This window comes from Prionailurus viverrinus, chromosome B2, assembly GCF_022837055.1.
Source record: "Prionailurus viverrinus isolate Anna chromosome B2, UM_Priviv_1.0, whole genome shotgun sequence".
NCBI lineage: Eukaryota > Metazoa > Chordata > Mammalia > Carnivora > Felidae > Prionailurus > Prionailurus viverrinus.
In genome coordinates, this window is record NC_062565.1 from 64,226,775 (window position 1) to 64,244,036 (window position 17,262).

Below are 17,262 nucleotides of genomic sequence, written 5' to 3' on the forward strand. Positions count from 1 at the left end.
GGAAACTAAGTCCCAGGGAAGCAAAAGACTTTGAGCAGAAAACTTAGAGAACACTAGGCAAAGTTACACTTCTTATCAGCAAGAGACCAGATTTTCAGAAGACACATTATGGTCAGCCTTCTCTTTTCAGAGCCACGAACTCACACTTGCCTGAGAAAAGGCCTCTTTTGGGAATTCTCAGGACCTTCTAAATATGGCTGACCTACTCTCCATCTGTCTTCAGGAAAATGCTTTGGCTGAGAGGCCAGCTCAGCTCCCAGGCTGCAAGAACTGAAGACCAAAGGGCAAGGCCAGGGCTGGAGAGGGGAGCCCGGGACAGGGTGACGAGGGAAGGGTAAGAACTCCAAGCTGTCCTTGGGGTCTGAGACCATGGCACACATTTACACAAAACTGGCCCTCAGGAAATGTTTGTTAAATGCGGAGTAAAAATATCCTAGTTTGTCACCTCCCGTGACAAAGCTGCCACCGTGCCATGTGCAAGAACTTTCCCCAATAACTCTTACTCCTGGTATCCTTCATGATCTTGCTCCCTCAATTTTATAGTGTCGTCAGAATAAAAATGATGAATCCAGTTCAGAACACAGCCCTCATCCCATCGGCATTGTGAGCGTGGAGGTCTCGACTGCAGTTGGGAAATACACACAAAAGACCGGCTAAGCACAGGGTGACAGAGCTGTGTTCCAGAGCTGAAGATTGATGGGATTAATTTTGAAGCTTTTCTGCCTCCATCTTCTAGGTTAGATGTCAGTGATGAATCTTGCCTCTACGCCTCATGTTTTAAACTGCATCCTTCCAGTTACCAGAGGCATCATTTTATATAACCCACAGAAATGGAGTCACTTTATGATAACGTAGCACTTTAGGACTTGTCGACTACTACAGGTCTTAATTCAGTTGGCCGGTCAGAGAATAAAAACTTTAAAAGACAGTTATGCTCCGTTAATAAGTGTTTGAAAAGCCAGCAATCCAATTTTATGTTCCAGCTATTAAATGTATCAGTAACTACCAAATTTATCAATAAGCATGACAAGGATTAGCTTGTGAATTTCACATCACTGTTACATTTATCAGTAAGCACATGAGGTACTGACACTAACTGGCCTTAGTTAGCACTGAAAGGTACAGGTAGTGGCCCAGCCTAGGTCTCACCACTGACCTGACACCCAGCCCAGCACAGGCACAAACATTTGTTGGACGAAGGGACAGCTGCATCAACAGCTGACAAAAATGGAACAGAATGAGCATTTTCCAATTGCCCACAAAACCCATTTCTGCTTCAATTAATCAAAACACCTGTCTTGAAAGTTTACTCAGATAGTTCATCTGCTGAATAGAATACGATCTAGGGTTTTAACCGAAGTGGTCTTTCAAAGCTTCCTTCCTCCAGGACACAGTTATAAACAGCGGCACCGGCAAGAATGATCAGGGAGGAGCAAGCGTCACCATCCACACTCCTCACCTGCCATGTCGATGGCAAAAGGCCTGTCTGCTCTCCAGCCGGTGTACCAACCAACGACTTTGCCGTTTTCCACCAACGGACGTTCATAGCGTCGCCCGCCAACCAGGCCCACTGGCCAGACAGAGACCTTGCGTGTAGTTCGCATCTATAAGAAGGGGAAAGAGATGTGGTTTAAGTTTCCTTAGGGAAAATAACTCGAAGGGAGGAAAGAAATGTGAGCCACGTAGGAGAATAGGGGTGGGGAGGCAGAGACTGGAGACTTTCAAAAGTTGAAGGTTTCCGGACAGAACCCTGCTGCTGGCAGACTGCTGCCCAGTTCGCTGCTGAGCTGCTTGGCACCATCGGCCGTCCTCGGTCACAAACTCAGCTGGTGGCTCAAGGCTTAAGAGAAACAAAGCGGGGGTCAATATCTGAACGGCACTTTTTTGAAGCTAAGCTATACCATCAAAAGTATTTTCTATTGGTTTCAAGGTTGGATCTGAATACCTTGCGTCTTCTGAACTGAGGGTGACTTCCCTTTAGGAAACTCAGTAGCAGCAAAAATTTCACTCAGAGAAGCCAGAGGAGTTGCCTTCCTATGAATTTTTTATTGTTATCAACACAGAAATCTTGGCTGGGGGCATTAACAATGGCATCCAGGGGCGCCTGGGTGGCTCAGTTGGTTGAGCGTCTGACTTCGGCTCAGGTCATGATCTCACAGTTTGTGGGTTCGAGCCCCGCATCGGGCTCTGTGCTGACAGCTCGAAGCCTGGAGCCTGCTTCGGATTCTGTCTCCCTCTCTTTTGGCCCCTCCCCCACTCTGACCCCCCCCCCCCCATCTCTCTCTCAAAAGTAAATAAACATTAAAAAAAATAATGGGGGCACCTGGGTGGCTCAGTCGGTTAAGTGTCCGACTTCGGCTCAGGTCATGATCTCACGGTCCATGAGTTCGAGCCCTGCGTCAGGCTCTGTGCTGACAGCTCAGAGCCTGGAGCCTGCTTCAGATTCTGTCTCCCTCTCTCTCTGACCCTCCCCCATTCATGCTCTGTCTCTCTGTCTCAAAAATAAATAAACATTAAAAAATAAATTAAAAAAAAGTAATAATGGCATCCAGATACAGAACAGATACCAGGCATTCTCCAGAGTGACGTAAAGAAAAACATACCCTACATCCTGCCTTTCCAGGGAAACTGGGTCCAGCTAGAAAGGAGCACACCTCACGCACCCAGCTGGAGAGGCTGGCCCTCTTCCCACACACCCTGTTGTATCTGGTGAAGTTTTCATCAGACCGCGTTCAACTCAAACTTATTTACTGGATTTCTGTAAGGGCAAAGACATGTTCGCAACAAAGCTTCCTGGTACTGGGCAGGCAGCGTTTTTGGGCAAACCACGGCCACCACCAGAGGACGTGTTGAACAAGCTGTAAGCAGCCCACATGACACCTCTGTGCAAACTAGAAGGTTCCCATTTCCTGAGCACACACACGTGCAGGGGCTGGCAGCTTGGCCATTAAAGTCCAGGCTGGTTTCAGCTCACTCACCCTCTCAGCTGGGGGTGTCCTGGGGCGTGACGTACACAGCTGCCTTTGGAGGGCCTATTGTCATTACAAGTTCAACACCAAAGCTTTACCTTATATTTACTATACAACTGGGCCATGATCAGTTAACCAATGGTTAAAATAATGATTACCAATCAAGGATTTTTTTTTTTTTATGAAAGGAAAATTATATACTTGGGAAATATTTTCAAGTACAATTCAAGTGAAAGTTATAGTAACCAGAAGCTCCCATTTGCCAGGAATTCCAATTTTATTTATTAATCTCTCACCTCACTCCAAAAAAAAAAAAGTTTAAGAGTGTGAAACATTCCAGGTAATAAAAATCTCACTGCATCAGTCGTCCACAAATCTGGAATTAGTTTTACAGTCTATTACTTTCTCAATAAATTAATCACCACTGCCTTGTGCTCATACTAACTTACATGAGGATTTTTAAAAAGTTCTACTGAAGTAGAACTGACTGCAGGAAAGAGTGAATAGTTCTGAGATTACTAAGACTGCTTATAAGGCTGGCCCTCGGCTGGCATCTGGGAACTTGGATTTTGAAACAGTCCTTATGCTGATAAAGTTGTTTTGTCTGCCTCGGCACCGTACACCTGTTTTCCTTTGGGGACCCTGAAACACTTGGGAGGGCAAGAGGTGCCTATGTGACCAGCCCCCATTAAAACCCCTAAACGTTACATGGGTTTCCCAGGGCATTAACATTGCACACCTGTGGTTATAGTTTTGCTGCCAGAGGGAAGATGCGCTTGCGGCATCCCTCATGGGAAGGAGAGAATGTAGGAAGTCTGCACATGGATTCCTCCAGAACCTTCTTCCTGGTGTCTTTCTCCCTCATTGATCTGGCCACATATCCATACTGCATCACTGTAATAACTCTAAGCCACAAGTACAACTATATGCTGGATGCTGAGTCCTAGTAAATCACCAGACATGGGGGTGGTCTTGGGGGACCCCTGAGAGATTTTTTTTAAATGTTTGTTTATTGTTGAGAGACAGAGAAACAGGGTAAGCAGGGGAGGGGCATAGAGATACACACACAGAATCTGAAGCAGACTCCAGGCTCTGAGCTGTCAGCACAGAGCCCGTCGTGAGGCTGGAACCCAGGAACTGCGAGATTGTGACCCTAGCCAAAGTCAGAGGTTTAACCAACTGAGCCACCCAGGCGCCCCTAAAATGTATTTTTACAGTGTAAAACTTGATACATTTTGATACATGTATATAGCCACGAAACCATCACCGCAATGAAGATATCCATTATCCTGCAGAGTTCCCTTGGACTCATTTTTAAATCCATCCCTACCATCACTCTCCACATCCCCAGTGCCCCTATCTGTGCATTCCCCACACCACTGGTCTCCTGTCACTATGCATTAGTTTGCATCTCGCAGAGTCATGTATGAATGGAATCATACAGCATATACTTTTTAAAAAATAATCTTTAGGGGCGCCTGGGTGGCTCAGTTGGTTAAGCGTCCGACTTCGGCTCAGGTCACGATCTCACAGTTTGTGAGTTCGAGCCCCCCATTAGGCTCCGTACTGACAGCTCAGAGCCTGGAGGGAGCCTGCTTTAGATTTTGTGTCTCATTCTCTCTCTGCCCCTCCCCCACCTGTACTCTCTCTGTCTCTCAAAAAAAAAAATGTAAAAAAATTTTTAAAAATCTTTAAAAAAATGTTTATTCACTTTTGAGAACATGTGAGTGGGGGAGGGGCAAAGAGAGGGGGAGAGAGGATCTAAATCGGGCTCTGCGCTTACAGCAGTGAGCCCCATGTGGGGCTTGAATTCACACATGAACTGTGAGATCCTGACCTGAACCAAAGTCGGCCACCCAGGTGTCCCCAGCATATATTCTTTTTATTTAGCTTCTTTCACTCTGCAAAACTATATAACAATTCATCCATGCTATAATGTGTTTCAATAGTTAACTCCTTTATATTACTGAAGTACTTTGTTGTATGGATGTGCCACAGTTTTTGTTTTGTTTTGTTTTGTTTTTTCCATTTGCCTGTGGATGGACAGTTGGGTTGTTTCAAACTTCTGGCTATACAGACAAAGCTGCTATGAACATCTGTGTACAAGTCTATATGCACTTCATTTTTTTTCTAAATATTTTTGAGAGAGAGAGAACGCGCGCACACACACATGAGCGGGGGAGGGGCAGAGTGAGAGGAAGACACAGAATCCGAAGCAGGCTCCAGGCTCCGAGCTGTCAGCACAGAGCCTGACATGGGACTTGAACTCACAACCTGTGAGATCATTACCTGAGCTGAAGTCAGACACTTAACGACCTGAGCCACCCAGGTGCCCCCATTTTTTGTTTTTGATAGATACCTGAATGGAATGGCTGGATCACATGGTACATGTACATTTAACTTTTTAAGAAACTGCCAACTTATTTTCCAAAGTGGTTGTGCCATTTTTCATTCTCACTAGCCACGTGAGAGTCCCCATTACTGCACATGCTCAGCTCACCAACACTTGGTGTGGTCGATGTTTCGCTTTAGCCATTTTAACAGGTACTAGTAGTATTTCATTGTGCTTCTAATTTGCATTTTTCTAGTGACCAATTATGTTGACTATCTTTTCATGTGCTTGTCATCCATAATCTCTTTGAAGAAATATTTATGCAAACCTTTTGACTATTTTTAAAATTATTTCCTTACTATTGAGTTTTGAGAGTTATTTATATATTCTGCATACAAAACCCTTCACAGATACCTGATTTACAAATATTTTATCCCAGTCCGTGGCTTATCATAATGTTCCCTCATAATAATGTGTTTTGAAAAACAGAACTTTTAATGTTGATGAAGTCCAATTCATCAATTTGTTCACAGATCATGCTTTTGATGTTGTATCTAAAATATCTTTGCCTAACTCAAGCTCACAAGAGTTTTCTCCTTCTCTCTCCAAGTATTAGAGTTGTAGGTTTTACATTTAGGTTATGATTTTGAGTTGATTTGTGTGTATGGTGTGACAGACAGACTGAGGTGATTTTCCTTCTCCTCCTTGCGGATGGATATCCAACTGTTCCAATTGTAACGTGCACATGGGTATGTGACTGTCCTGGAACAACTCCATGGTCTTTGGACCTTTGTCAAAAGTCAGTTGCCATATACGGGTGGGCTTATTTATGGACCTACTCCTCTGACCCACTGGTCTGCTTGGGTGATCCTGATGCTAATATACTGTCCTGATTTACTATGGCTTTATAATAACTCCGGTAATCAAGTAGCATTAGCTCTCTTTGTTCTTCTTCCAAGTTTTGACTGTTCTAACTCCTTTTCCTTTCCATAGGAGTTTCACAGGCACATTGTTCATTTCAGCAAAATGTGATTGGGGTTGCATTAAATCTATAGCTCAATTTGGTGAGAACGAACAGCTTAACAGAATGGAGTCTTCTAACACATGAACATAATACAGCTCTTCATTTACTTAGATCTTTTCCATGTAAAAATTTTTTAAAAAATCGTATTTATTTATTTTGAGAGAGTGAGCACATGTGAGCCAGTGGGGGAGGGGCAGAGAGAGGAGACAGAGAATCCCAAGAAGGCTTTGTGCTGTCAGCGCAGGGCCTGATGCCAGGGCTCAAACTCACAAACCATAAGATTGTGACCTTAGCTGAAATCAAGAGTCAGATGCTTAACCGACTGAGCCACCCAGGCGCTCCAGATCTTTAATCTTTCTCAGCAATGTTTTCACGATTTAATTTTTGAATCAATAGCAACATTTAATGCTTTTGTGTCCTAGGTCTTCTCCATATGGGGAAAAAAATCCAGAAAATTTACTAAAATCTTCACAGAAATATAGCCCTCTCCCCAACTCACCCCACCTTCAAATTCCTGTTCCCTCACACACTGCAGAAAATATAAACATTTCTATTTTTTGTTTTATATATCAAACATGCCAAATATACAAAGAAATCAAATTAAATGTAACCTGTGTTTTTCTTCAATTGATACAATGGCTCTCTATTTATTGTAAAGGCACTAAAAATAGTACTGTTCGTTTTTGATATTTCCTTAAAGTGTTTATGATTTTTCAGCCCCTAAACTGCTCTTGCCCAGAGCAGTAAATTTTCAAATATGCTAAACATTGGTAAAAAGACCCCATCTCAGACTTGTGTGTCTTCTTGAAAATGGATAGGTTGAGGGGTCCCTGGATGGCTCAGTTGGTTAAGCATCCAACTTCAGCTCAGGTCATGATCTCACAGTTTGTGAGTTTAAGCCCAGCGTTGGGCTCTGTGCTGACAGCTCAGAGCCTGGAGCCTGCTTTAGATTCTGTGTTTCTCTCTCTCTCTGCCCACCCCCACTTGTACTCTCTCAGAAATAAATGTTTAAAAATTTTAAAAAAAGAAAAGAAAATGCATAGGTTATGCCCTGCATACATCAGATGCCAAAAAATTCTTAAGTGTGTAAGCACTTAACTGAAATGTGGGCCACGGGTAATGAGTTAAGCAGTGTGTGCCTGAGCAGGGCAAGGGACAAAGCTCACAATCAGGAGAGGAGGAGAGACAATAAAAGAGAAGTCAAAACTGTTTTTAAAATAGGAAGAGGGTGCCTGGGTGGCTCAGTTAGTTAAGTGTCTGATTCTCAATATCAGCTCAGGTCATGATCCCAGGGTTGTGAGATCAAGTCCCCCCATCAGGCTCTGCACTGAGTGTGGAGTCCGCTTGGGATTCTCTCTCTCCCTCTGCTCCTCTCCCCTTCTCTCTCTCTCGAATAAAAATAAAATAGGAAGACAGAAATCACCATTAAAGAGAATAAACCATAACTGTGAGACCACCAGTAAGGGGATTAAACATGACCCCAGTGCATTTTATGGCAGGCTTTTCACTTCCGCTGGGCCATGGAAGACATGTAGGATTTGGCCCATAGACTGAGGAATAGCCTCAGGTTCCAAGTAATGAGATGAACCAAAGAAGCAAAACTTCACATTTCTGTGCCAGTTTCTTGCTAGAAAATGAAGGTTTACCTTAGCACATTCCAAGCTAACACTTACCTCTGTTTGATTTTTTTTTTTTTTTTAAGAGAACGGGGTGTTAAAAGGTGAAAGAGTGACTATTTGAATGCAGGTGAAAAGGCAGGATTATATTGCCAAGTATGCTAAATTTAAAAAAAGTTTTGTCATTTGAGTATAATACTTTGGAAAGATCCAGATGCCCTTGCCACGTGTGCACTGTTCTGAGAGTCAACATGAAATGCTTCATCAGACACGCAGCCCCCCGGCACACCACCACTGTGCTACATAGAGTGTGCCAGACATTTCAAAGGAAAATAGCACAGCTATTTACAGAACTTCCTCATTTCACCCCTGGGATCTATCCTTTGTTCCGTGTCCTTTTCACTCAATCTATGCTCTTGAAGGATTCCTTGGCAGCCACCTTCTTTTCTGGGGGGGGGGGGGGGGGGGGGAATGTAACAATGACTATTAAAAGCAAAAGCACTTTTTAAAGAAAAATTTTTAATATTTATTTATTTGTGAGTGACACAGAGACAGAGACAGACTGAGAGGCACAGAGCATGAGCAGGGGGAGGGGCAGAGAGAGAGAGGGAGACACAGAATCTGAAGCAGGTTCAGGCTCTGAACTCTCAGCACAGAGCCCGACATGGGGCTCAAACTCACTAACTGCACAGAGCCTGATGTGGGGCTTGAACTCAAAAACTACAAGATCATGATCTGAGCCTAAGTCAGACACCCAACCGACTGAGCTACCCAGGCGCCCCAAAAGCACTTTTGTAGAACTAAAATATTCTCAGTGTTTAAAAGCTTTGTTACTTCCTTAACACAAAATAGTGGTTACATAACAGACACATCTTCAAGTGCCTGGTATGAGCTCCAACCTAAAACAGAGGACTACAGCATTAAGATATTAAGATATCAATTAGATATTAAGATAAAGAGAAAGCAATTCATATATTTATAACCGTTGCATTATGACAAATAGGTCTGGTCCCCAAAGCATTCTCTTCCTATTTATTTAATACCAAAGTCATAATCTGTCATTTATTCCTCCCACTATGACCCCAATTAAACAGGACTTACAGAGCAATGCTAACCAGCCAAAATTATGGGCAGAGTAATTTCCATGGACCCAATGGCTACAAAGGACACAAAAGACACATCTGGTGCATCTCCACACTCTTCCAGGCTAAATGCCATTTAAACTATCCCAGGGCAGCTGGTGCTTGTTTACCTTTATCTTCTCCAGAAAAGGAGGGAGGCAGGTAAATATAGCCCACGCCTGTGTCTGGTGACCCTCACCAACAATCTGCTGGTGGTTTTTAGCCAACTATTTTTTCTGCAGCTTTAAGCTGCATCCTTTTGGTCCCACCTTTGGGGTATGGCTGACAGTCAGCTACAGGGACTGGAACACTTCAGAAGATCACACGTAGGTGATCATCAAAATGCCCTCAGAGTAAAACAGAAAAGTTAAACAAATGCCTTTAGCTTCCTTTAAGACATACCACTGAGGTGAAATCTTGTTTTATTTTGTCCAAAGGGAAGTGAATAAAGTTCTTGATCTTCTTAAATTTAAAACACTATAGGCAACCTCAAGGAGTAGAATTACAATAAAGAACGTTACATGCTGTATCCTGCTTTTTTAACTAACAATTTCAATGAGAGAGAAAAACACGTGGAATTGTGGCAGGATCCAATGAACTAAAGACACAAAGTAAAGAGCAGAAAAAATGTAAGGAAAGAATACAGAAATAATGACCTGGAGCCAAGGTCACTGTCCATAAACATCTGACATTTTCCAACAGAGAAACTACATTATATAATCCAAAATACCCATAAATTTCCTTTGTAACAACTTCGAAAATTAATGTCCTATCTGTACTTTCTCTTTCTTGCATCTGCCCCTGATGACTTCAGCAATCATTTCCCAACTAACTGATACTTGGCTCGATGCTATTCATTCCACAGTATCCCTCACATAACTTTATATTGCCTTAGATCTTTTTTTGCCTATTTTGATTTCTGAAAACCCCTATTTCCACAGCATGAACTTTTGAGGTGCATAAGCTAATTACTTAATGTATATGAGAATTCTAGAAAGCATAAGTAAGTGTTCCTAATGTTACATTATAAACCCATCTCGTATGTCACTGGGTTAAAGAACAAATCCAGGGGCGCCTGGGTGGCGCAGTCGGTTAAGCGTCCGACTTCAGCCAGGTCACGATCTCGTGGTCCGTGAGTTCGAGCCCCGCGTCAGGCTCTGGGCTGATGGCTCAGAGCCTGGAGCCTGTTTCCGATTCTGTGTCTCCCTCTCTCTCTGCCCCGCCCCCATTCATGCTCTGTCTCTCTCTGTCCCCAAAAAAATAAATAGACGTTGAAAAAAAAATTTTTTTTTTTAAAAAGAACAAATCTAACATTTCTTTCATACTTGCTGTATTTTTTCACTAAACACCTATCACATAATGTATGTCCAGTGCTGTGCTAGGCCCTGAGCAAGGATTACAAGGTCCTTGCCTACCAAGCCAACATTCCAGAAGAGAAAAGTCAATGATACATTGAATTGCAAAATTACTTAATTTCTATGCTGATGAAGGCTGTAAGGGAAGTGTACAGTGTGACAGGAGCAGGCTGCAGACGATCTGACATGATCTGGGAGCTGCTATAGTTTCCTTGAGGACATCAGCATGAGCTAAGCCTAAAGCCTGAAGCATTAACCACAGTGGAAAGGAATACCAAAAATGTTCCAAGCAGAAGGGAATTCGGGTACATGGGCCCCTGAGAAGAAAGTTCCACTGCATTCCTTAATTAAAAAAAAAAAAAGTAGGGGTGCCTGGGTGGCTGAGTCGGTTAAGCATCCGACCTCAGATCAGGTCATGATCTCACGGCTCGTGGGTTCAAGCCCTGCGTAAGGCTCTGTGCTGACAGCTCAGAGCCTGGAGCCTCCTTCAGATTCTGTGTCTCCCTCTTTCTCTGTCCCTCTGCTGCTTGTGCCCGATGTCTAAAATAAACATCAAAAAAAAATTTTTTTAATGAATAAAAAGATCTTTTGGGGATGGTGGATGAAAGGAGTCAAATTTCTCACCGTTGGAGAAAGAATTTACAGCCAAGCAGAAGAGAAGGCTAGAATGATCCACTTGGTTATGGATTAGAGCTGGGGACATCAATATGAACTCATGTTTAATTGAACATTGAGATGGTTATACAGATACAGATATATGTATACACACGGGTTAGTACCAGACACACATTTTCTTGCTTTATCAACTGACAGGGCCCAGAAACAATGACACTCCAGTAACAATGAGCCCACCTGGTGCCCAGGTCTTGGCTTCTAATACTATACTTTAATAAAAGGAACCAGAGGTACTTGGAGAAGTAGCTGATTCTAGGTCTGGGGAAGAAAATATTCAAGACATATCCCATGGTATCTTTAGAGCCAAAAAGTAAGGAAGTTCCCCCAAACAAAAATAAATAAAAAGCTGTACACTTATGGGTACATGTAAAAGGCACAGTCAACTGAAAATGTTCTAATTGGTCAAAGCTGAAAACAATGTGAGCAACAAAATTAAGGAATAATGGATTACACCCTAAAGTGTAAATACTAAATACTAATATCACTTGAATTATGCAAATAATTGAATTAATAAGTTAATGGGCAATAGATAAATCTCCCATTCAGAAGCATTCCAAAAATTTTTGTCAATAACCCTCCCAGGAGATGGAACAAAACTCCCCACTCCTGTATGTGCTGCACACAGGAACTTCCTCCCAAAAGAACAGCCTGGAAGAATGGTTGGAGTGGGGAACACGCTTTACAATAAAGAGGTCTGATGAAACCTACCTCAGCTGAACGATCAAGGTTAACAACAACACTGATAAATTATGTATTTTTATGATGTACTGAATGGGACTTTACATGTGTGGTCTTTTCTAATACCATTCTCCAATAAAAGGAAACAGGGTTCCTTGGAGAAATGGCTGATTCTAGGAGTGGGGCAGAACATACACAAGGTGATCCTGAGCATCTGGGAGCACCAGAACATAAGGAAGTGTTCAAAAACAAAAACTTCAAGCAAACCCACATTGATGGAGGTATGTCAAAAGGACATAGCCAACTGAAAAAGCTCCCAATGGCCAGAACAAAAACACCTTGTGTTATAAAATAATGTTGATTCTCTGTACCCTTGACTTGATGTTATCAAAGTAGCACTTTCCCCCTGTGGTCTTCTTCCCAAAACCCCATAACTCCATAATCTAATCATGGAAAAAAAAAATCAGTCAAATGCCAATAGAGGAGCATGCTATAATACACCTAGCCAGTGCTCCTCAAAACTGTCAAGATCATCAATAACAAGGAAAATCTGAGCAACTGTCATAATCAAGAAGAACCTAGAAAGACAGGACAACTAAATGTAATGTGGTATCTAGGATGGGACCCTAAAACAGAAAAAGGCCGCGAGACAAAAATCAAGGACATTTAAATAAAGAATATACTTTAGTTAATACTGTTTCATTAGTTGTAATACTTGTACTATATTAATGTAGAATGTTAATAAAAGAGGAAACTGGGTATGTAGTATAGGGGAACTTTCTAGTACCTCCTCAGTTTTTCTATAAATCAAAAACAGTTCTGGTTTTTTTTGGAGAAAGAAGGAAGATGAGGGAGTGGGAGCATTCTGAGCTCACCATCTCCCAGGGACAAGCCAAGGCAACAACTACATATACCACAGCTCACTCTGAAAATGACCTGAAGACTGAGAGAACAGACCTTCCACACCTTAAGTCATGAGAAGGCCACACTGAATAGCAGAGGAGGAGCAGAGATGCAGCTGAGAACCAACCCACCAGCATGGCTACCCACGAGCAGGAGGGAGCAGCGAAGGGATTGAGCCCCACACCAGGGATGCCTGGCCCTGAGGACCTGCACTGGGAAGATAAGTCATCATACAGCCTGGCTTTAAAATTCAGCAGGGTTCAGAGTGCCTGGGTGGTTCAGTCAGTTAAGTGTCTGACTTTGGCTTAAATCATGATCTCATGGTTCATGAGTTCAAGCCCAGCTGACAGCTCAGAGTCTGGAGACTGCTTCAGATTCTGTGTCTTCCTTTCTCTACCCTTCCCCTGCTCATGCTGTCTCTTTCTCTCACTCTCTCAAAAATAAATAAACATTGAAAAAATTTTGAAAATCAGTAGGGCTGAACTCCCAGAGAGACAGAGGAGCTAAAGGAAACCAAGTCTCTGCTTTAAAGAGCCAGCAGACTGTATCACCCAAGAAGGGTCCGAGCACAGAAGTAGAAGTTTGAGAAGCACCTGGGTTACGCATGAAGGAGATTTACTAATTTTAGTATCTGTGTCACACAGGTGGGCATCTGCAGGAACTTTCTTCAGCCCACATAACCCAGTGCTTGTGGGAGCCAGTCCTGACATTACCTGCCATGCTAGCACCATTTGCCCTGCCCTGGCACTCCCCTTCAGACACGCCTCACCCAATCTGCCTACCCAGGCAGGCACCCCTCAAAGCGGCTCCCACCCCACCCCACCACACTCAGCAAGCACCCTCAGATGGGACCAGTGTCTTCCCAAAGCAACTACTGCCCAGAATGGGGAATAGCTAACCCCACTCAACAGCATACACACAGTACTTGCAACTGGGCCTCTCAGCAAGCTGTGCTGAAGGAAAGTAGTGCCCACCAGTGCACCCACAGCAGTTGTGGCTGATCACTACAGACAGCAAAGGCCAAGGGCTCTGCCACCCACCAGTGTACCTCCAGATGCTGCAGCAGGACTGCAGGGGACATGTAGGGGATAGGCAGTACCCACCAGTACACCTGCAACAGTCGACAGCTCAGACACACCAGAAGGCTGCAAGCAGCCCACACAAGGGACACCACTGCAGCATCTGGTTCTGGTAACCAGGGGTACTGCTCTACAAGGTACCACAGGATGCCTTCTACATGAGGCTACCACTTTCAAGACCAGGAATTTAGCTAACCTACCTAATACACGCAAACAAACACAGAGAGTCAGACAAAATGAGGAGACAGAGAATATGTTCCAAATCAAAGATGAAGACAAACCACAAAAAAAGCTAAGCTAAATGAAGAAAAGCAATCTACCTGATAAGAGTTCAAATAATAGTCATAAGGATACTAGACTTGAAAGGAAAATGGATGAAATCAGTGAGAATTTCAAAAAGGAGAAAAAAAATTTTTTATTTTTTATTAATTCTTTAAAATTTTATTTTCTATTTTTTAAAATTCACATCCAAATTAGTTAGCATATAGTGAAACAATGATTTTAGGAGTAGATTCCTTAATGCCCCTTACCCATTTAGCCCATCCCCCTTCTCACAACCCCTCCAGTAACCCTCAGTTTGTTCTCCATACTTATGAGTCTCTTCTGTTTTGTCCCCTCCCTGTTTTTATATCATTTTTGTTTCCCTTCCTTATGTTCATCTGTTTTGTCTCTTAAAGTCCTCATATGAGTGAAGTCATATGATTTTGGTCTTTCTCTAATTTCACTTAGCATAATACCCTCCAGTTCCATCCATGTAGTTGCAAATGGCAAGATTTCATTCTTTTTGATTGCCAAGTCCATATACATACACACACACACACCACATTTTCTTTATCCATTCATCCATCGATGGATATTTGGGCTCTTTCCATACTTTGGCTATTGTTGATAGTGCTGCTATAAACATGGGGTGCATGTGTCCCTTTGAAACAAAACACCTGTATCCCATGGATAAATGCCTAGTAGTGCAATTTCTGGGTCATAGGGTAGTTCTATTTTTAATTTTTTGAGGAACCTCCACACTGTTTTCCAGAGTGGCTGCACCAGCTTGCATTCCCACCAACAATGCAAAAGAGATCCTCTTTTTCTGCATCCTTGCCAACATCTGTTGTTGCCTGAGTTAATGTTAGCCATTCTGACAGGTGTGAGGTGGTATCTCATTGTGGTTTTGATTTGTATTTCCCTGATGATGAGTGATGTTGAGCATTTTTTCATGTGTCCATTGGCCGTCTGGAGGTCTTCTTTGGAGAAGTGTCTATTCATGTCTTTTGCCCATTTCTTCACTGGATTATTTGTTTTTTGGGTGTTGAGTTGGATAAGTTCTTTACAGATTTTGGATACTAACTCTTTAAAATTTTTTTTTCAACGTTTATTTATTTTTGGGACAGAGAGAGACAGAGCATGAACGGGCGAGGGGCAGAGAGAGAGGGAGACACAGAATTGGAAACAGGCTCCAGGCTCTGAGCCATCAGCCCAGAGCCCGACGCGGGGCTCGAACTCACGGACCGCGAGATCGTGACCTGGCTGAAGTCGGACGCTTAACCGACTGCGCCACCCAGGCGCCCCTAACTCTTTATTTGATATGTCATTTGCAAATATCCCCTCCCATTCTGTCGGTTGCCTTTTAGTTTTGTTGAATGTTTCCTTTGCTGTGCAGAAGCTTTTTATTTTGATGAGGTCCCAATAATTCATTTTTGCTTTTGTTTCCCTTGCCTCCAGAGCCGTGTTGACTAAGAGGTTGCTGCGAGCAAGATCAAAGAGGTTTTTGCCGGCTTTATCCTTGAGGATTTTGATGGCTTCCTGTCTTACATTGAGGTCTTTCATCCATTTTGAGTTTATTTTTGTGTATGGTGTAAGAAAGTGGCCCAGGTTCATTCTTCTGCGTGTCGCTGTCCACTTTTCCCAGCACCACTTGCTGAAGAGACTGTCTTTATTCCATTGGATATTCTTTCCTGCTTTGTCAAAGATTAGTTGGTCATACGTTTGTGGGTCCATTTCTGGGTTCTCTATTCTGTCCCATTGATCTGAGTGTCTGTTCTTGGGCCAGTACCACACTGTCTTGATGATTACAGCTTTGTAGTACAGCTTGAAATCTGGGATTGTGATGCCTCCTGCTTTGGTTTTCTTTTTCAAAATTGCTTGGCTATTCGGGGTCTTTTCTGGTCCCATACAAATTTTAGGATTATTTGTTCTAGCTCTGTGAAGAATGCTGGTGTTACTTTGATAGGGATTGCATTGGATATGTAGATTGCTTTGGGTAGTATTGACATTTTAACAATATTTGTTCTTCCTATCCAGGAGCATGGAATCTTTTTCCATTTTGTTTGTGTCTTCTTCAATTTCTTTCATCAGCTTTCTATGGTTTTCAGTGTATAGATTTTTCACCTCTTTGCTTAGATTTATTCCTAGGTATTTTATGGTTTTTTGTGCAACTGTAAATGGGATCAATTCCTTGATTTCTTTGTCGCTTCATTGTTGGTGTATAGGAATGCAACTGATTTCTGTAAATTGATTTATATCCTGCAACTTTGCTGAATTAATGAATCAATTCTAGCAGTTTTTTGGTAGAATCTTTTGGGTTTTCCATATAGATAATCATGTCATCTACGAAGAGTGAAAGTTTGACACCCCCCCCCCCCCCCCCCCCCCCCCCCCGCCGGCCACTTTGGATGCCTTTTATTTCTTTGTGTTGTCTGCAGAGGCTAAGACTTCCAATACTATGGTGAATAACCGTGGCGAGAGTGGACATCCCTGTCTTGTTCCTGACTTTAGGGGGAAAGCTCTCAGTTTTTCCCCATTGAGGATGATATTAACATTGGGTCGTTCATATACGGCTTTTATGATCTCGAGGTATGATGCTTCTATCCCTACTTTCTTGAGGGTTTTTGTCAAGAAAGGATGCTGTATTTTGTCAAATGCTTTCTCTGCATCTATTGAGAGGATCATATGGTTCTTGTCCTTTCTTTTATTGATGTGATGAATCACGTTGTTTTGTGGATATTGAACCAGCCCTGCATCCCAGGTATAAATCCCACTTGGTTGTGTGAATAATTTTTTTAAAGTACTGTTGGGTCCGGTTGGCTAATATCTTGTTGAGGATTTTTGCATCCATGTTCATCAGGGAAATTGGTCTATAGTTCTACTTTTAGCGTGGCCTCTGCCTGGTTTTGGAATCAAGGTAATGCTGGCTTCATAGAGTTTGGAAGTTTTCCTTCCATTTCTATTTTTTTGGAACAATTTTAAGAGAATAGGTATTAACTCTTCCTTAAATGTTTGGTAGAATACCCCTGGAAAGCCATCTGGCCCTGGACTCTTGTTTTTTGGCAGATTTTTGATTACTAATTAGATTTCCTTAGAGAAAAAATATTTTTCAAAAGTCAGAGTTTAAGAATATATTTACTGAAATAAAAAATACACTAGAGGGAATAAACTTCGGGATTAGAGAGTGAAGAAAAATGGATCAGTAATCTGGAAGATAGGGTAGTGAAAAGCAACAAAGCTAAAGAGGAA

At 42.5% G+C, this 17,262-nt stretch overlaps 1 protein-coding gene across 2 annotated transcripts in view; it reads right to left on the reverse strand.

Annotated features, from left to right (window-relative positions):
• B3GAT2 (beta-1,3-glucuronyltransferase 2) overlaps nt 1-17,262 on the reverse strand; it is a 92,259-nt gene that overhangs the window by 24,927 nt on the left and 50,070 nt on the right. For both annotated transcript variants that reach the window (XR_007152496.1, XM_047860691.1), the window contains exon 2: nt 1,460-1,604. Coding sequence is in view for 1 of the 2 variants with exons in the window: in XM_047860691.1 (XP_047716647.1) it covers nt 1,460-1,604 (145 nt within the window). In the remaining variant the exon portion in view is untranslated. The remainder of the gene's footprint in view (nt 1-1,459; nt 1,605-17,262) is intronic.